This window comes from Aquarana catesbeiana, linkage group LG09, assembly GCF_042186555.1.
Source record: "Aquarana catesbeiana isolate 2022-GZ linkage group LG09, ASM4218655v1, whole genome shotgun sequence".
Taxonomy (NCBI): Eukaryota; Metazoa; Chordata; class Amphibia; order Anura; family Ranidae; genus Aquarana; species Aquarana catesbeiana.
Window position 1 is genome coordinate 29,666,059 of NC_133332.1, and position 20,695 is coordinate 29,686,753.

The 20,695-nt window shown below is 45.2% G+C and overlaps 1 protein-coding gene across 1 annotated transcript; it reads left to right on the forward strand.

Moving 5' to 3' along the window:
- Positions 1-1,301: 1,301 nt before the first annotated feature.
- On the forward strand, positions 1,302-10,058 carry LOC141107142 (olfactory receptor 1L6-like). The gene is made up of 2 exons (XM_073597891.1): positions 1,302-1,623; positions 8,425-10,058. Exons 1-2 carry the CDS (start codon positions 1,302-1,304, stop codon positions 9,024-9,026), a joined length of 924 nt encoding a protein of 307 aa, XP_073453992.1. The 3' UTR covers positions 9,027-10,058.
- The last annotated feature ends 10,637 nt before the right edge of the window (positions 10,059-20,695 follow it).

The window sequence follows — 20,695 nt, forward strand, 5'->3', positions numbered from 1 at the left end:
GTGGTACTGATTGGCACTGGGAGGTGGCACTGATTGGCACTTACAGGTGGCACTGATTGGCACTGACAGAAGAGAAGGAATTTCACATTGAGCCAATACTGACGCTTAGTGAAATTGTGCGTGACACTGTCATATAATGTAACTGCATGCAGAGAGAGACCAGCTGACAAAATTCAGCGGTGATGTCGGGGGTGGGCGGGACATGGGGTGGGTGGGACCCAGCAGCTATCAAACACCAGCCAATGATTGGACTGCTTAAGAAAGAGGGTGGGGCCACATACACGTAGCGGCTCGCCCCGTCCACATCGCATTGGCTGGTGTTTGATAGCTGCTGGGTCCGGCCCACCTCTGACATCAATGCTCAATTTTGACAGCTGGCCTCTCTCTGCATTCAGTTACATGACAGATTCACACACTGAGCGGCTCTGGCAAGCATCAGTATCGGCTCAGTGTGAAACTGTCTCACAGGCAGCAGGGGCTGCACACTCATTGGATGCAGCCTTTCACAGCAGTCCGACAGGCAGATCTTGGGAGACAGCTGGCACGGGTGACCGTACGGGTACAACTTGTCACTGCTGCCCCTCTTAAAATGCAACCTGAGACCATGGGCCCACTGGGTCCCATGGTAGGGCCAGCCCTGGGTGCAGTAGTAAGTAGAAGAGTTTTAGTAGCAATAATAATGACCACTGCAATATTTTATAGTATTAATTAAATAAAACTTCCTAAAGCTCTTGTTTTTTTTTTTTTTTTTTTTTACAAACTGCTGTCTTGTCAATTTTTAACTGAGGAGACACTGGGATTTTTACAGTCTGAAGAAGATTGCTTTAGACATATGCAGTTCATTTCAGTGCTGGCCGGCTTGACCCCAGTGAAATAAATCTACAGGACAGCAGCAGCTAATCAAATTACCCTTCCTTCATAGCTTGTAAAGGGGATCTGCGACTAGTGGAAACGGTTCTGCGGTTTCCTCCTGTACATCTGCTGTCTTCAGGGTACAAGGTCAGTGTCAACAGCATATTCTCAGATCTTTAAAATACAGTACTGAATTTGTGATATCTTCAATATTTTCTATATTTAATTTGCCTCAACAGCTCCCTTAACGGGGATCAAGTCCACCCCCAGGCCCCACAGAAGTTGTATGGATTGCTATGACTATTGAAATCCCTCTCGCAAAAGCTTACATAGCTCTCACCTAATAAGTACTGTACATGTGTGACTTGTTCTTCACTGTTTTTGACTTTGGTTTGCACTTTCATCCGATGTGCTGTATCCTGTAATCTTTGTGTTTTTATCATATACACATGGAGCTTCATGAAAATAAGACTTTTTCTGGTTTTGTGCTGTTGGGATTTTCCGATACACCTCATCTTATTTTGCCTGTCCTCTGTTTCTTCTTGGTTGCATATATCCTCTGCATTGCAGGAAATCTGTTTATTTTTGTGCTGATTGTGTCACAGCGCCATCTTCACACACCAATGTACGTCTTGATGGGGAATCTTGCCTTTGTGGATGTATGTTTTACCTCTACAATCATCCCCAGGGCCTTGCATGGTCTCCTGTCTGGGGACACCCACATCTCTGTCCATGACTGCTTTCTCCAGCTTTTTCTCTTCCTATTAGCGGGCACTAGGGATGAGCTTCGTGTTCGAGTCGAACCCATGTTCGACTCGAACATCGGCTGTTCGATCGTTCGCCGAATTGCGAACGTTATGGGCCGTTCGCGCTAAATTCGTGTGGCGCGTCACGGCCCATAATTCACTGCGGCATCGCAGTGCATTGCTGGCTGATGATTGGCCAAGCATGCACTATGACCCGCATGCTTGGCCAATCACAGCGCTGTCAGTAGAGAGAGCTGTAATTGGCCAAAGCCAGGGTGGCTTTGGCCAATTACGGCTCAGGGCATTTAGTACACACCCCACACTATATAAGGCCGCCTGCACGGCGGCCCTGTGTAGTGTGTGTTCCGGTGTGCTGAGAGATAGAGAGAGAGAGAGACAGTGTCATTTGATTTGAGTTAGATAGATTAGGCAGAACAGTCAGTCAGTTAGCTGCACTTACAGTGTATTGTGTATATATATGCATCCCAGGTGTTGCATATATATATATACACTGTATTCAGTTTAGCTAGATCCGTTCCTGTTATCTTCTATCTAGACTATTTACATTTAATGCAGTGCGTCCTGCTCACAGTGTTCAGCTAGATCCGTTCCTGTTATCTTCTAGACTATTTACATTTAGTGCAGTGCGTCCTGCTCACAGTGTTCAGCTAGATCCGTTCCTGCTATTTACATTTAGTGCAGTGCGTCCTGCTCACAGTGTTCAGCTAGATCCGTTCCTGTTAAATTCCTACTGACCGGCAGGCTTGTCTGGTTACAGTATATAAAGCTACCTGAAGAAAATTACAGGTGTTCTATTTGATCCTATTAGTACCACGGTCAGGCAGCTAGACTATTTACATTTAGTACAGTGTGTCCTGCTCACAGTGTTCAGCTAGATCCGTTCCTGTTAAATTCCTACTGACCGGCAGGCTTGTCTGGTTACAGTATATAAAGCTACCTGAAGAAAATTACAGGTGTTCTATTTGATCCTATTAGTACCACGGTCAGGCAGCTAGACTATTTACATTTAGTACAGTGTGTCCTGCTCACAGTGTTCAGCTAGATCCGTTCCTGTTATCTTCCTACTGACAGGCAGGCTTGTCTGGTTACAGTATATAAAGCTACCTGAAGAAAATTACAGGTGTTCTATTTGATCCTATTAGTACCACGGTCAGGCAGCTAGACTATTTACATTTAGTACAGTGCGTCCTGCTCACAGTGTACAGCTAGATCCGTTCCTGTTATCTTCCTACTGACAGGCAGGCTTGTCTGGTTACAGTATATAAAGCTACCTGAAGAAAATTACAGGTGTTCTATTTGATCCTATTAGTACCACGGTCAGGCAGCTAGACTATTTACATTTAGTACAGTGCGTCCTGCTCACAGTGTTCAGCTAGATCCGTTCCTGTTATCTTCCTACTGACAGGCAGGCTTGTCTGGTTACAGTATATAAAGCTACTTGAAGAAAATTACAGGTGTTCTATCCCAGCTTAGTGCAGCTACAGGCCATTAGTATGTCTGGAAGGCCAAGAAGGAGAGGCAGACAGTCACAAGCCAATAAGAGAGGGCAAGCAGGCTCTGTGTCTAGTGCTGGTCGTGGAGACGGTGCATCCTCATCAGCACGTGGCCATGGGACACGCTTGGCCTTTTTTTCGGCAGCTGGCCATGTTGAGCCGCAACATGCGGAAGACTTGGTCGAGTGGATGACCAAGCCGTCCTCATCCTCCTCATCCTCTCTCACCCATGCCCAGGGTGCTTTGTCTGGCAAAGCAGCGGCCTCTTCCCTCAGCTCAATGTCATCAGTGACTCCTTCCCTAGCTCCACCATGTCCTCATGAGGATTCCCTCGAACTGTTTGACCACAGTGTTGGGTACATGCTCCAGGAGGATGCCCAGCGTTTGGAAGGCTCTGATGACGATACTGAGCTCGATGAAGGCAGTAACATGAGCGCGGACAGAGGGGGTGCCCAAGAAGGACAGCAATCTGGCAGTCATGCTCCCCCTGCTGCAGCATACTGCCAGGTTTGCTCCAGTGATGAGGAGGGAGGGGATGATGAGGTCACTGACTCAACGTGGGTGCCTGATAGGAGAGAGGAGGAGGAGGAGGAGGAGGAGGAGGAGGAGGAGGAGGAGGCGGCAGCACATCACCAACGAGGCAGGATGCCCTCCAGGGGCCAGCCTAAGGGCAGCACATTGACTGCATCACACCCCAAAGCTCCACATGTGCAGGGCGCTGCAGTCTCTGCGCGTTATTCAAAAAGTTCTTTGGTGTGGGCCTTTTTTGAGACGAGTGCATCAGATCGCACCGCTGCTATTTGCAACATATGTCTCAAGCGTATCTCGCGTGGCCAAAATATCTCCCGCTTGGGTACCACATGCTTGACCAGACATATGTTGACCTGCCATGCAGTTCGTTGGCAAGCGTATCTAAAAGACCCACACCAAAGAACAAAGAGGATCTCTCCTTGCTCCTCATCAGCTGAGATTTCCAACCCCACTAGACCTTCAGTCCTCTCTGAGACCTACAGTGAGAGGAATGAAGGTGTAGAATTAGGTGTGTCACAGCCAAGTACTTGTGGGCAATCTGCTTTTGGTACACCGACGTCAGATTGTACCAGGCAAATTTCCCTGCCCCAGCTGCTGCACCGCCGAAAGAAGTTTGCTCCCAGCCATCCACATGCCCAGCGGTTGAATGCTAGCTTGGCAAAATTGCTAGCACTTCAACTGCTGCCTTTTCAGTTGGTAGACTCTGCCCCCTTCCGTGAGTTTGTGGAATGTGCGGTTCCTCAGTGGCAGGTACCCAAACGCCACTTTTTCTCACGGAAGGCGATTCCGGCTCTCTACCGGCATGTGGAAGGCAATGTCCATGCCTCGCTGGACAGGGCGGTCAGCGGTAAGGTGCATATTACCGCTGACTCATGGTCCAGCAGGCATGGACAGGGACGTTACCTAAGTTTCACGGCGCATTGGGTGACTCTGCTGGCAGCTGGGAAGGATGCAGGACAAGGTGCAGTAGTGTTGGAGGTTGTTCCGCCACCACGCCTCCAAAATGCTGATTGTGACACACCTCTCTCCTCCACCCCCTCCTCTTCTTCTTCCTCCATGGCCTCTTCCTCGGAACCAGCGGTGCTCCGTAGGCGTTCAAGGGGCTACGCAAGTACGCAGGCCAAAAGATGCCATGCGGTGCTTGAGCTGGTGTGCTTGGGGGACAGGAGCCACACTGGGGCAGAGGTTCTGTCAGCTCTGCAGGGGCAGGTTCAGAGGTGGTTGACGCCACGCCAACTTAAGGCAGGAATGGTGGTTTGCGACAATGGCACCAACCTCCTCTCTGCCCTCCGACAGGGACAAATGACCCATGTGCCCTGTTTGGCTCACGTCCTTAACTTGGTGGTGCAGCGGTTCTTGGGCAGGTACCCGGGCTTACAGGATGTCCTGAGGCAGGCCAGGAAAGTCTGTGTGCATTTCCGCCGGTCATATAATGCCAGTGCTCGGCTGACGGACCTCCAAAAGGAGTTTAACCTGCCCAAGAACCGCCTAATCTGTGACATGCCCACCAGGTGGAACTCAACGTTGGCCATGCTGCAGCGGCTGCACACGCAGCAGAGGGCCATCAATGAGTACCTGTGCGACTATGGCACCAGGACAGGGTCAGGGGAGCTTGGTTTTTTTTCCCCACGCCAGTGGGCCATGATCAGGGATGCATGCACTGTCCTGTCACCATTCGAGGAGGCCACGAGGATGGTGAGCAGTGACAGTGCATGCATCAGTGACACTGTCCCCCTTGTCCACCTGTTGGAGCACACGCTGCGTGGAATAATGGACAGGGCACTTGAGGCAGAACAGAGGCAGGAAGAGGAGGACTTCCTTAGCTCTCAAGGCCCCCTTTATCCAGACAGTGTTCCTGCGTGCCCGCCGATCACACAGGAAGAGGACGAGGAGGAAGAGGAGGAGGAGGAAGATTGTGTCAGTATGGAGGTGGAGCCTGGCACTCAGCATCAGCAGCAGTCTTTAAGGGATCAGTCCCAAGAAACACATGGACTTGTACGTGGCTGGGAGGAGGTGGCTGCGGACCATGTCGTTCTTAGTGACCCAGAGGACTCCGGACCGAATGCCTCAGCAAACCTACGCTGCATGGCCTCCCTGATCCTGCAAAGCCTGCGTAAGGATCCTCGTATTCGTGGTATCAAGGAGAAGGACCAATACTGGCTGGCAACCCTCCTTGATCCACGTTACAAGGGTAAGGTTGCGGACCTTATCTTGCCATCGCAGAGGGAGCAGAGGATGAAACATCTTCGGGAGGCCTTGCAGAAAGGTCTGTGCAACGCGTTCCCAGAGACTGGGAGGTTACAAACTCCTGTTTCTGGACAACGTGTTGCTGAGGCTTCGGTCAGTCAAAGAAGGAGCGGTGGAGAAGGTGGCCGTCTGACCGATGCGTTCAGACAATTTTTTGGTCCGCAGCCCCAAGGTATGATCGGTTCCAGCAACCATCGCCAGCGTCTGTTTTACATGGTGCAGGAATACCTAGGGGCAAGATCAGACTTGGACACCTTTCCCACCGAAAATCCTCTGGGTTACTGGGTCTTGAGGATGGATCACTGGCCAGAGCTTGCACAGTATGCAATTGAGCTACTGGCCTGTCCTGCATCCAGCGTTCTTTCGGAACGCACATTCAGTGCTGCTGGAGGCGTGGTAACCGATCACAGGGTGCGTCTGTCCACCGACTCGGTCGATCGGCTGACCTTCATAAAAATGAATGAGTCTTGGATCACCACCAGCTACCAAGCACCTGATGCTGATGTAACCGAATAATTTTTTTTGAAATCTCAGATCCCTTCAAAGACTGCCTATGCTGATGCTGAGTGACTATCCCTGAGTAATTATCCTCTTCCTCCTCAATCATCACGCTGATAGCTTGTAAGAACATTTTTGGTTCTGGGCGCCACCACCAGTGCCTAAGGCACAATTTTTCAGCCCCTGTTTAACAGGGGCGTGTAATTACAATTTTTGATGTAATACTTTGCAGCAGGGCTCGTTCCTGCATTCCAACTAGAGTGTCTGTGAGGGGTTGCAGTGTTGTGGCACCAGCACCAGTGCCTAGGGCCCAATTTTTCTGCCCCTGTCTAACAGGGGCGTGTAATTACAATTTTTGATGCAATACTTTGCAGCAGGGCTCGTTCCTGCGTTCCAACTAGAGTGTCTGTGAGGGGTTGCAGTGTTGTGGCACCAGCACCAGTGCCTAAGGCCCAATTTTTCTGCCCCTGTCTAACAGGGGCGTGTAATTACAATTTTTGATGCAATACTTTGCAGTAGGGCTCGTTCCTGCGTTCCAACTAGAGTGTCTGTGAGGGGTTGCAGTGTTGTGGCACCAGCACCAGTGCCTAAGGCCCAATTTTTCTGCCCCTGTCTAACAGGGGCGTGTAATTACAATTTTTGAAGCAATCATTTGCAGCAGGGCTCGTTCCTGCGTTCCAACTAGAGTGTCTGTGAGGGGTTGCAGTGTTGTGGCACCAGCACCAGTGCCTAAGGCCCAATTTTTCTGCCCCTGTCTAACAGGGGCGTGTAATTACAATTTTTGAAGCAATAATTTGCAGCAGGGCTCGTTCCTGCGTTCCAACTAGAGTGTCTGTGAGGGGTTGCAGTGTTGTGGCACCAGCACCAGTGCCTAAGGCCTAATTTTTCAGCTGCTGTTCAACAGGGGCATGTAATTACAATTCTTGATCTAATATTTCACAGCAGGGCCCTGTGAGGGCTTACAGTGTTGTGGCCACAGCAACACCTAAGGCCCAAATTTCTGCTGAGTATATAGGGCAGGACCCTACTTTCAAACATCTAACTTACAAACGACTCCTACTTGCAAACGGAAGGAGACAACAGGAAGTGAGATGAAATCTACCCCTAGGAAGGGAAATTCTCTCCTGTAAGAGTTAATATGGGAAAACAAGTTCTCCTTTCCACTGATGCTTTCCAATCCTTGTTCCACAAAAAAACCCAAATTTTCAAAAAACATTTTTCATTGGGACAAAAAAGTGAGGTGAAATCTTCTGAAGAGGAGGAAAGACAGCAAAACAAATGTCACAGGGGTGATAACCCTTCCCTATGTTTTCCAAAAAGCTTAGAAAAGATTTTTTGGCTGGAGCTAAACACGTTAAAAATGTTCAAAATTACAAACAGATTCTACTTAACAACAAACCTACAGTCCCTGTCTTGTTTGCACCGCCTGTATACTGCTGTTCAGAGTATATAGGGCCTGGTGGCCCCACACCTTTCCTTATTTTAATTTGGGTGCGGGGTTCCCCTTAATATCCATACAAGACCCAAAGGGCCTGGTAATGGACTGGGGGGTACCCATGCCGTTTGTCTCACTGATTTTCATCCATATTGCCATGACCCGACATGACATTAAACCCGCAAGCAGTTTTAAATGAGATTTTTTCCTTTAAAAATGACATTTGGTGCAGGGACTGTTCTAAACATGGGAAACACGCGTCACTTTACAGGCATACTATAGACACCCCCCAGGTACGATATTTAAAGGAATATTTCACTTTTTTTTTTTTACTTTAAGCATCATTAAAATCACTGCTCCCGAAAAAACGGCCGTTTTTAAAAGTTTTTTTTGCATTGATACATGTCCCCTGGGGTAGGACCCGGGTCCCCAAACCCTTTTTAGGACAATACCATGCAAATTAGCCTTTAAAATGAGCACTTTTGATTTCGAACGTTCGAGTCCCATAGACGTCAATGGGGTTCTAACGTTCGTGCGAACTTTCGGTCCGTTCGCGGGTTCTGGTGCGAACCGAACCGGGGGGTGTTCGGCTCATCCCTAGCGGGCACCATGGATAGTTTTTTGTTGGCCATCATGGCCTTGGATCGCTACTGTGCAGTTTGTTTTCCCCTACAGTACTCTTTGATGATGAACAAGAGAATTTGTATTTGTCTGCTGGCTTTTTCTTGGATTTGTGCTTGCCTTCACTGTACATACACCATTTGGCTAGCTTCTTCTCAGCTGTTCTGTGGTTGGGTAATCCAACACTTCTTCTGTGACTATCCCGCCATAATCATTCTATCCTGCTCTGGCTTGTCAGTCACTATGCTGACAGTTGACTTCATTGAAATTTCTATTGTCACTTTTACCCCAGTGCTTTTAATCCTCGGGTCCTATGTACTTATCATCAGAGCAGTGTTGACTCTAAAGTCAGCCCAAGGAAGTATGAAGACCTTCACCACTTGCTCATCTCATCTCACCATGGTCATCCTCTTCTACAGTACAATAATATTCATGTACTTTCGACCAAGCTCCATCTACTCACCAACCTACGATCGAGCCATCAGTGTAGTCTTCGCTATCATCAACCCAGCACTCAACCCATTTATTTACAGCTTGAGAAATAAGGAGATCAAAAGCTCTTTAAAAAAAATTCTAGGATAGAATTTAAAGCCGAACTACACCTTTCTACCAAATAAATACTGTAAACAGCATATTTTTCTTCTGTTTTGAGGCAATAAAACTTTGTTACTATTAAAGTGTCTGTTGTGCCCTGTAAGAAATATTTACAGTTGATCATGTGAACAATGTTCCATTGCCATTGGTCACCACAGTTTTGAACCTACTTTTGCCAAATGCCTACCATTGCATTATTCAAAAACCACTTGCATTCTTTAAAATGTATCTAATTGCAAAACATTTTTTCAGTTTTGGATACAATAGTGCAGAACCATTCTTGAGTTTTTTTAGCTTTCTGAATGGGGAAATTTTCCCTCTCTATTTCTCTTGGTGGCCATTGACAACGGGATGTTCTGGTCATGAATAAAAATAAAGTAGCGGCACTCTAATATGTCAAGATTTTGATTAAAAAAAAATAATAATAAAAAAAAATTAACAATAAAAAAAGTTACATACAAAAAATATAAAAAAAAAAATAATTAAAAAAAAAATTAACAATAAAAAAGTAAAAAATAAAAAAATGTAAAAAAATGTAATAAAATGATCTCCTCCAGATGAAGCTACATGGGAGGTGGCGAAACTAGTAGAGGTGGAGCCTGGTGGTGGACTGATCGACATTGAGTGAGACTGTTCAGATTTGTTTTTCCTATGCTTTTAATCATTTTAATAAATGTGAGGTTATTGCTAGCTGGGGTGGAGAGGTTTTGTTATTTAACCCCTCGGATACTGTACTATAGGAGGCACTTTTTTCTTGTTCTTTCATATGTATTTCCACATTTACTGGTCTTAAACGTGAAAGCAGTACAGTGGATGGAACTTATGCTGGCAATCAATCGTGTTGTTAGAGCAGAGTAAAGATCACAGAGGATTCCCTGAAGAGTTTATTGGCACTAAGTGCAAAGGTGTTTTTGACCCCTTGGGGTCGCATAAAATAGGTGAGCGGCCATTGCATGCGGTGGTGGGAGCACTCAGCATAAAGAGTTTTTTTAGAAGAAATATCACTGTGAAGGATTCTCCATATATAGATCATTGGACTTTTTGCACTTTATACTGCATTATTCTATCTTTTTGCACATTATACTGTATTATTTTATTTTTTGTATATTGCACATCAGTAGTAGTTTTTCTTGGCATATTATATATTTAATTATTGCAGCGCTGTCACACTTTTTTCATTTTTATATGTTCTGGTGACGGCTCTCTTGGAGTGAATTTCCCTCACTTTGTAAAGATTTCTTCTACCTTCCTTTTGTGTCTACAAGACAGGGAGTAAAGAGATCTCTTAGATGGGACACATATTGCAATAAATGCCTTAAAACACTTTACCTATTTGCCGCTGTCTCCAAAATTGTATAAAAATCGATGTATACAGATACTAATATAGTTCATGTGTGCAGGGGCGGACTGATAACTCATGGGGCCCCCGGGTAATAGGAGATTATGGGGCCCCCAGGCAATCAGAGATTATGGGGCCACACAGTATATACACACACAGTATACAATCACACAGTATACACATACATGTACACACAGTATACACAGACAGATGTAAAAAAAACACAGATTTATACATACTGTCCCTGGTTTTACTGAGGCTGGCAGCCCTGATGGGGCCCCCTAGTGGCCCAGGGCCCCCCTCGGACAGTGCCCGAGTGGCTCAATGGTCAGTCCGCACCTGCACGTGTGTACAGTATAATGATAACATGAGCTTTGTTACAGCATTATAAAGGTTTATAAACAGATGCCCGAAATGCCTGAGTCTGCATCACGCTTGAATTACTCACCTTTCGTCAATTTGCAGGCTTTTTTTTTTTTAGCATTTCCACAGCTGTTTTTGTGGGTGCCTGATACTTGAGAGTTGGAGCTAGTTACTAGGGAAAGAAATACACAATACATGCATTTTCACCTAATTTTGTTCATGCGTGTTTGCTCGTTTTTCAGGAGCTTCGATTTATGTTTTCTGGGGTTAAAAGTGCTTGAAACTTAATATAAGTAGTTCAAAAGAAGGCCATGTACTTATTTGAGCTAAAAGCGTCAAGCAACACTATCCCAGATAGCAAGGATAACTTGTGGCAGTGTTGAATTGTAAGTCTGTTAACTTGTTGCAAATTTTCACTGGCAAGCTGTACACTTGCTGAGTGCTTGAAGCACAACTTCTAGTTGACACTTTTCCAATTTGTAGCAATTTTGCATGGCAAATCTCTAGTAAGAGCAAAGCTGCAGTGGTGAGTCTATATCAAGAGTAGGGATGAGCTCCGGCGTGTTCGCATGGCGCACGTGCCGAGCCCGCCAGGAAGTCGGCACGGCGCAGCGCTAATCACAAGCAGTGAGACATTTCCCGATGTGCGGCTGCAGAGATCGGGAAATGTCTCCCTGCCTGTGATTAGCGCTGCGCCGTGCCGACTTCCTGGCGGGCTCGGCACGTGCGCCATGCGAACACGCCGGAGCTCATCCTTAATCAAGAGCTCTGCAAGTCTACAGCATGAAAATTCAGCCACAGTGACCCCTGTGGTAGGAATGACTATTGCACAATGTAACTGAACCAGAACTTGCAGAAGACTTGCAAAATGTTTGAAAAGAAAGTTTCAATTGTGCAACAAACGTGTGAAGCCTGGCAAGTCTAGCAATAGCTTAGCAAGTCAGTTTCAAACTTTTCACTTTTAAAATTGGTTGGGGGGGGCAGCAAACGGTGCACCCCCCCCCCCCCATTGCGGTGGGTTGGGGCCGGAGCACTTACCCCATCTATGGCAGGCATCACGGGCGGCGGGTAACTTCCCCTTCTCTCCTCTGCGGGCATCACGGGTGGCGTGCATCATAGGCAGCTTCCCCTGCTCAACGGCTTCCGTCTCCTCCCTCCTCCTTGGCGGCCAACTGGAACACTTCTCCTTTCAGTCAATCAGGACATGGGTCTCAGACCAGCTTCCTGATTGGCGGGGAGGAGTTTCAGTGTGAATATAGCGAATATTCATTCGCTATTGTCACACAATTGGGTGAGCTCAGTTAGCAGTGCTCTGCGTCTCGAGCCCACCCTATTTTGAAGCCTATTAGAGCCTCTGGCTCTAATCACGTGCTTTAAAAAAAATGGAATTCATGCATCTGGCGTCCTGCAAGGGGCCAGATGCATGGATAGGTTGCGGCACCCTTGCACCCTTAATGGACGGGCAGCCCCTGTAAGTAAGTTAGATTTTGGATGCTGAGTTTCTTTGGAGCTTCGAGCTACAAAATGCTTAGGTGTGAATGAGGTCTTAATAACTGGCACTGACCACAATGTGGATGGACATTGCATAAAGGGTATCCACACCTATTTCTGAAGACTTCATGCAGTGGGCAGAGTAAAAATATACCAATGAGTATGCTAATACACAGGACTGCAGTACCTATTTTTCTAGCACTGGGACCTTAAGATTATATGAGTGTAAATTTACGAATGCTGCAAATGTAAAGAACAGTTTTCTTACCCTAAGGCCACACTACCCAGATACAGTGCCTTGAAAAAGAATTCATACCCCTTGAAATTTTCCACATTTTTTCATTTGCAACCAAAAACGTAAATGTATTTTATTAGGATTTTATGCGATAGACCAACACAAAGTGGCAGATAATTGTGAGGTTGAAGGAAAAAAATTTTTACAAAAAAAAAATGTGAAAAGTGTGGCGTGCATTTGTAATCAGCTCTCTTTACTCTGATACCCCTAACTAAAATCTAGTGGAACCAATTTCCTTCAGAAGTCACCTAATTAGTAAATCGAGTCCACCTGTGTATAATTTAATCTCAATATAAATACAGCTGTTCTGTGAAGCCCTCAGAGGTTTGTTAAAGAATCACAGTGAACAAACAGAACCATAAAGGCCAAGGAAAATGGAAAGAGTATGGCACAACTGCAAACCTACCAAGACATGGACATCCACCTAAACTGACAGGCCAGACAAGGAGAACATTCATCAGAGAAGCAGCCAAGAGGCCCATGGTAACTCTGGAGGAACTGCAGAGATCCACAGCTCAGGTTGGAGAATCTGTCCACAGGACAACTATTAGTCGTGCTCTCCACAAATCTGACCTTTATGGAAGAGTGGCAAGAAGAAAGACATTGTGGAAAGAAAGCCATAAGAAATCCCATTTGCAATTTGCGAGAAGCCATGTGGGGGACACAGCAAACATGTGGAAGAAGGTGCTCTGGTCAGATGAGACCAAAATTGAACTTTTTGGCCTAAAAGCAATGTGTGGCAGAAAACTAACACTGCACATCACCCTGAACACACCATCCCCACAGTAAAACATAGTGGTGGCAGCATCATGTTGTGGGGATGCTTTTCTTCAGCAGGAACAGGGTAGCTGGTCAGAGTTGATAGGTAGATGGATGGAGCCAAATACAGGGCAATCTTTGAAGAAAACCTGTTAGAGTCTGCAAAAGACTTGAGACAGGGGTGGAAGTTCACCTTCCAGCAGGACAACGACCCTAAACATACAGCCAGAGCTACAATGGAATGGTTTAAATTAAAGCATATTCATGTGTTAGAATGGCCCAGTCAAAGTCCAGACCTAAATCCTATTGAGAATCTGTGGCAAGACTTGAAATTTGCTGTTCACAGACGCTCTCCATCCAATCTGACAGAGCTTGAGATATTTTGCAAAGAAGAATGGGCAAAAATGTCACTCTCTAGATGTGCAAAGCTGGTAAAGACATCCCCAAAAAGACTTGCAGCTATAATTGCAGTGAAAGGTGGTTCTACAAAGTATTGACTCAGGTGGGCTCAATACAAATGCACGCCACACTTTTCAGATATTTATTTGTAAAAAAAAAATTGAAAACCATTTATCATTTTTCTTCCACTTCACAACTATGTACCACTTTGTGTTGGTCTATCACATGATATCCCAATAAAGTACATTTACGTTTTTGGTTGAAACATGAAAAAAGTGGAAAATTTCAAGGGGTATAAATACTTTTTCAAGGCGCTGTAGCAAGCAATTGAGCTGCAAGTTTGAAAATGACTTGCTAAGCCATTGCTAGATTTTCCAGGTTTGTTGCACATTTGCAGAAAGTACACATTGCATGACTCCAGATCAACTTTCTTTAAAAATATTCTGCAAATCTGTGGCAGTTCTAGTTCAGTTATGTTGTGCAATAGTCATCCCACCACAGGGGTCAGTGTGACTTGCAGAGCTCTTGCTGTAGACTCACTACTGCAACTTTGCTCTTCCTAGAGACTTGCCACGCACATTTGCTACAAACTGGAAAAGTTTCAACTAGAACTTGTGCTTCAAGTGACACACAAAATATAGCAGTGCAGCGCTTATTTAAACAAATACATGTGAAACATATACATATAAATTGTATGAGGCAAAGTCCCAAATTATATCTTAATCCGAGGAGATGGATGGCTGTCCACTAGCTGAAAGGAAATTCCTCAGATGGTAAGAAAGGGTGCAGTGATAAGATAAACTTGGCATTCGTGTATCAACACCACTGTGTTCCACCACCAGAAGTCTAGGCCGCTCACCTTATTGAGTAGACCTTCTGCACAGATAGGTCACTCATGCAGTCCCTTCCATAGTGTAAATATAGAGATGGAGGAGGCTGGCCACATATATTTCCCAAGACTTTCAGTATCCAAATGTCAATCTCATCGGCAGGTATATATCATGTTAAAACAAAATAACAGGACATAGTGCTCTCCATACGATAAATATTGAATTTATTGAATAAAAAACATTACTCCCAAAGATAGCACTGAGCCCCAGTGCAGGAGTATAGGACATATATGAAATAAAACCAGATAGGTGGCTGTACTGACGTCACGGAGCCCCTCACATGCTTATCGTCCATAAGGACTTCCTCAGCGAATCTGATTAGGGGCCCGTACGTCAGCTCTTATATTTAGTACTGGTTCATCAAACAATTCATCAGGAAAAAGACACCGCCCTTCCTCCAATCGGAACCCAGATGAATGGACATACCTTATTGGTGGTGGGGTCTAAAGGCATAGACATAACAGAGGATCTGATAGGGCACAGATGAGTGAACACCTCCGATAGCCTCCTGACTACATATTATATCACTATCAGCTGCCATGCCTCCCATAGCCTAAATGCTATCATTTCCGGGTGGAGGGAGATCCGCATCCTCCAATGACAGCTGACGTTAATTCTTCCTAAGGGCGAGCCCGCCCTCTGTTTAACCGTTTCCCTGGGAACGAAGACAGAAGGCGAGATCGTACTAGGCGATCCGCCCCTATCATCCACGTCACTCGTAGGCTCAGCAGAACTGTAAACATTCAAGCCGGTCTCCCCAGCAACGCCGTGTGCGTGCTCAGAGGTCACCATGGTGACGGGCAAGCGGCACTGAACTCAGCCGCAAACCGAAGATAAGTGCAGAGATAACAAAAACGACAACGTTTAAAAAAATAATATAATAAAAATACTAGAAGGATGAGGGAAATGACCCAAATAGACACGGGGACAGCCCAAAACAAGCTAGGCAATAAGCAATTGGGAAAAATAACTAAAGAGGTCACCCCCGTGCCATCAAGATCAATTAGCCGTGAGCCAACATTCACCCACTTCCTGATAGAAAGTGTGAAGCGGAAACACATATAATTCCCACCACGTAGTCACTAAAAAGAAACGTGAATGGTGGAATACCAGCAATAGGACTCTGATCAAACTATCCGCTGGTAAATAAACAAACACAATCACCAATCCATATAATTCCACGATCAAATGCCGTGTTATATATGCAGTGACTTTAAAATTAAAAATAAAATAAAAATGACATCAGTACAACCACCTTATCCGTAGACAAATATAATTCAATTAAAATGTGCAAATATACGTATACCAAAAAAATAAATAGATAAATAGATAAACAAGGAATATGCAAACTAGATACCCTCATGTCACTAACGATCTGAAATAAAGTAATTGAGGTCGAACTCAACGTTCAACCCCAAAGGGACCCCCACCTTTGTCTCAAATACACAGAATGATTCCCGTCGACTAAGCTGCCGTATGAAATTCCCACCTCTCCAGTGCTTAGTTACCTTCTCTATTCCCCAGAACTTCAGCCCAGTAGGGCTGCGATTATGGAAAAGTCGGAAGTGCTTGGAAACGTTATGTGTACAGAGACCACGTTTAATGTTGTTAACATGTTCTCCAATCCTTACATGGAGGGGCCTCAAGGTCCTCCCCACATATTGGAAGCCACATTCACATTGCAGCATGTACACAACCCCTACGTGGTGGGAATTATATGTGTTTCGGTTTCACACTTTCTATCAGGAAGTGGGTGAATGTTGGTTCACGGCTAATTGATCTTGATGGCACGGGGGTGACCTCTTTAGTTATTTTTCCCAATTGCTTATTGTCTAGCTTGTTTTGGGCTGTCCCCATGTCTATTTGGGTCATTTCCCTCATCCTTCTAGTATTTTTATTATATTATTATTTTAAACGTTGTAGTTTTTGTTATCTCTGCACTTATCTTCGGTTTGCGGCTGAGTTCAGTGCCGCTTGCCCGTCACCATGGTGACTGGCCTAAACACTCAAGCTGACTCACTTGTGATGTGAACTTTGGGGGCGGACCTCTGAGCACGCACACAACGTTGCTGGGGAGAATGTTTAATGTTGAATGTTGACAGTTCTGTTGAGCCTACAAGTGACGTGGATGGTAGGGGCGGATCGCCTAGTACGATCTCGCCTTCTGTCTTCGTTCCCAGGGAAACAGTTAAACAGAGGGCGGGCTCGCCCTTAGGAAGAATTAACGTCAGCTGTCATTGGAGGATGCGGATCTCCCTCCACCCGGAAATGATAGCATTTAGGCTATGGGAGGCATGGCAGCTGATGGTGATATAATATGTAGTCAGGAGGCTAGCGGAGGTGTTCAGTTATCTGTGCCCTATCAGATCCTCTGTTATGTCCATTCATCTGGGTTCCGATTGGAGGAAGGGCGGGGTCTTTTTCCTGATGAATTGTTTGATGAACCAGTACTAAATATAAGAGCTGACGTACGGGCCCCTAATCAGATTCGCTGAGGAAGTTCTCATGGACGATAAGCATGTGAGGGGCTCCGTGACGTCAGTACAGCCACCTATCTAGTTTTATTTCATATATGTCCTATACTCCTGCACTGGGGATCAGTGCTATCTTTGTAAATAATGTTTTTTATTCAATAAATTCAATATTTATCGTATGGAGAGCACTATGTCCTGTTATTTTGTTTTAACATGATATACACCTGCCGATGAGATTGACATTTGGATACTGCAAGTCTTGGAAAATATATGTGGCCAGCCTCCTCCATCTCTATATTTACACTATGGAAGGGACTACATGAGTGACCTATCTGTTAGCGCAAGCGAAGGTCTACTCAATAAGGTGAGCGGCCTAGACTTCTGGTGGTGGAACACAGTGGTGTTGATACACGAATGTCAAGTTTATCTTATCACTGCACCCTTTCTTACCATCTGAGGAATTTCCTTTCAGCTAGTGAACAGCCATCCATCTCCTCGGTTTAAGATATAATTTGGGACTTTGCCTCATACGTTTTATAAGTATATGTTTCACATGTATTTGTTTAAATAAGCGCTGCACTGCTATATTTTGTGTTACTTTTAAGGATTTTATATTGGCCTTCAGTGTCCAGCTGCTGGGTTTTCATTTTTTGGTTTTGCGCTGTCTGTTTTCCGCTGTGTTGCGCTTCACGTGCTCTGCAAGTGTACAACTTGCCAGTGAAAATGTGCAGCAAGTTAACAAGACTTATAATTTAACACTGCCACAAATTTGTGGCAAGTTATCCTTGCAATCTGGGTAATAGTATCCAATATGAAATCCTACCCCTTATGCTAGCACTAACATTAAGCCCAAAATGATCCCTTCCATCAAGTTCCATCAAGATGAACTTCAGCCAAAAACAGTTTTTGATGTGCACTTAAAAAATAAATGCACACTTATGAAGCATGTCTAGGTTGCACCATTATGTACAACTCTGACTTGTAAGTTGTAATATATACCAAATTTTGAATTTTCTCGGGAAGAGGAATAAAGGAGAAATCATCCAATGTGGAAGCTAGTTCAGGTGACCCTGGTGACTACCAGAGATTTCCTTCACTTTGGAGGTATTTTCTCTCACTTCCTGTTTGAGCTATGGGAAAGTTAATGCCAGATTGCTAAATGGTTATTACCCTATCTTACTCTCTTCAAATGAAAAAACACTTTGCCTTTAATTTTACTTTAAAGTGTATGTTACCCTAAATATTTTTTTTCTAGGTGTGTGTGCTCACTGCATTTATTATAGACATCAGTAACATTTGTAAATGGCCAAGCATACACAGGGGACAGAGATATAAAACCAGTATTGGTGTCTATTATTCCTGTAGTGCCAGTATAATGGGGAAACTAAAAAAAATTTATGTAAGAATTTTGAAAACACTCAGACCCTAACTTACCGAACAGCAGAGGTAAACACCAACGTATAACCTGAAAATGATGGTGCCTGGAGTTGGGTTTCAATAAAGGCTAACATATGGTAGGCATGTTTTAGGCAGAACTATTTGTTTAAGAAGTTTAAAATGGCTGAAGAGAAAATACAACTACAATATTCCCACGCAGGGGATATAAGCAATAGACACATTGTGGAATAGCATGAGTAACATAGGATGTTCAAAGGAATATGAACTGTCAAACAACAATAACCTTCCGGCACGGGCCGGGGGTCAACACTGGATGCCTGTGTTCTGAGACTCAGGGGCTGGAATGGGGTTTGGACTCACCGGTCCACCTTGAAAATGGGGTGAACGTGAACAAAACAAACTCAAACAAAAAGCAAAAAAAGAAAGAAAAAAATAGGGGAGTTGGGAAGGGGAGAAAAGAGGAAGGAGTGAGAAGAACAAGGCATAAAGTTAAAAAAGATAGGAAGCAAGCCAGAAGAAGGGAGTTCCCTCAGGCTAGAGGGTGAGAGAGATTAACCAGGAATACCCAAACTGGTCGGTTGCAGAGTTGGAAGAGTGTAAGACCACTATGGGGCCCACACCCTGAGAAACTTATAGTGGGAATCATGGAGGATACTGGTGATCTTTGAATTGACCATTAGGGTCGCCAGGATGCTCTTTACTTCTGCAAATGGAACAGTGGGTTTTTTCAGGCCCTGGCTATTGCACGCTTGGCAGATATAAATAGGTAAGTGGCCAATTTCTGCTGATAGGAGAAAAGGCCTGGGATCAGACAGTGAAGGAATGCTAGTTTGCATTCTTGCCAGAATCTCACCAAATGGGGGCAGGACCACCAAACATGAATTTTGTCTCTTCGCGGACCACAACCCCAACAGCATATATCACAATATGAAGGATTTGAGTTAGCAATGCAGACTGAGACTCAGTACCAGCAGAGATGGACCTGATAGACAGCCTCCAATGTGACAGTATCAAAAGAGCACTTTACTATAATAGAACAGGCTTTGCCCCAATCTTCAGCATCTATGATGGATAGGTCTTTTTCCCACTTGAGCACATAGGGCAAAGATGCCAGGGCACCACTTGTGTTTAGAGAGGACCAGACCATGGTCCTGGAAAGTGCAAACAGGTATCTTTGAAGGCTGTTTTCTGATACGGATAAGTGTCATTACATCTGAGAGATGCTATCCAATGGCGTAATTGAATGTAACAAACAAATTCGGCGGAAGGAGCCTTGTGGGTGTCTTGGATCAAGGATCAAGAGGGAAAGAAGCGAGACCTGAGAAAATGTTGCACCTGTCAATACTTGTGGGTGGGACACTACAAAATACATGTGGTTGCTCACAACACAGAAACGGGATTATTCAAGAGCAGGAGAAGAGGAACTGCAGGGAGACTCTAGCCCGAGGAAGCAAGAGGAGAGAGAAGAAAAAGAAGGAGAAGGAGGGGGGGTGAAGAACAGTAAAAGGGCTGGGAAAAAAAGGTAATAAGGAAATACATGGTATAAGCCACTGCGAGAATGGGCCACATCTTGAAAAAAGATGTGCAAGGCAGGAGAGCTCTGCCGCTGGACACATGGCTGCTCCAGACTATAATGGCCTTTGATGTAACAAGATGTGGAACGGGGGGGGGGGGGTAATCCTGACCAAGTCAGGAAAAATAAGCAACAGGCAACGGTAAGGCCGACACAAAGAGAGCTTAAGTCCATGACCATACTGGGTTGCCTGAATGAAAAAAAAAAGAAAAAAGGGGAGGAAAAAAAGGGGGGTGGGGGGAGAAAAAAATGTGTACACCCCTTAGGGTCGACAAAAGTGTCAAATATGGAATCCCCTGCTGGCAGGGTGAAATGGACCTATGTTATGGACCACATAAATCAGCATATAGGGTAACACGGATATAATAAACCAAGTTTAATGATGTCTGAGAACAACATGCAAAGCAACACAAGTAAATAGTGGACGGGTCTGTCAGCGCCCATGGTAAGCTATTGAAGGCTGAGCAGTAGTGTGGAACCCATAACCCGAGTGGTTAAGGGGGGTAAGCATACAATCAGTCAGGGAGTCTCCCGAAGCTAGCCCCATCCGGAGAAGGCAAGCCATTCAGAGGGCATGACGGGCAGGTTGTACAGAAGAACAATGTATAAAGCATAAACCACCTGTAAGGCTCGCAGGCAATAGCTCGGTGTGTAAATCATACAGATAAGAGGAGGG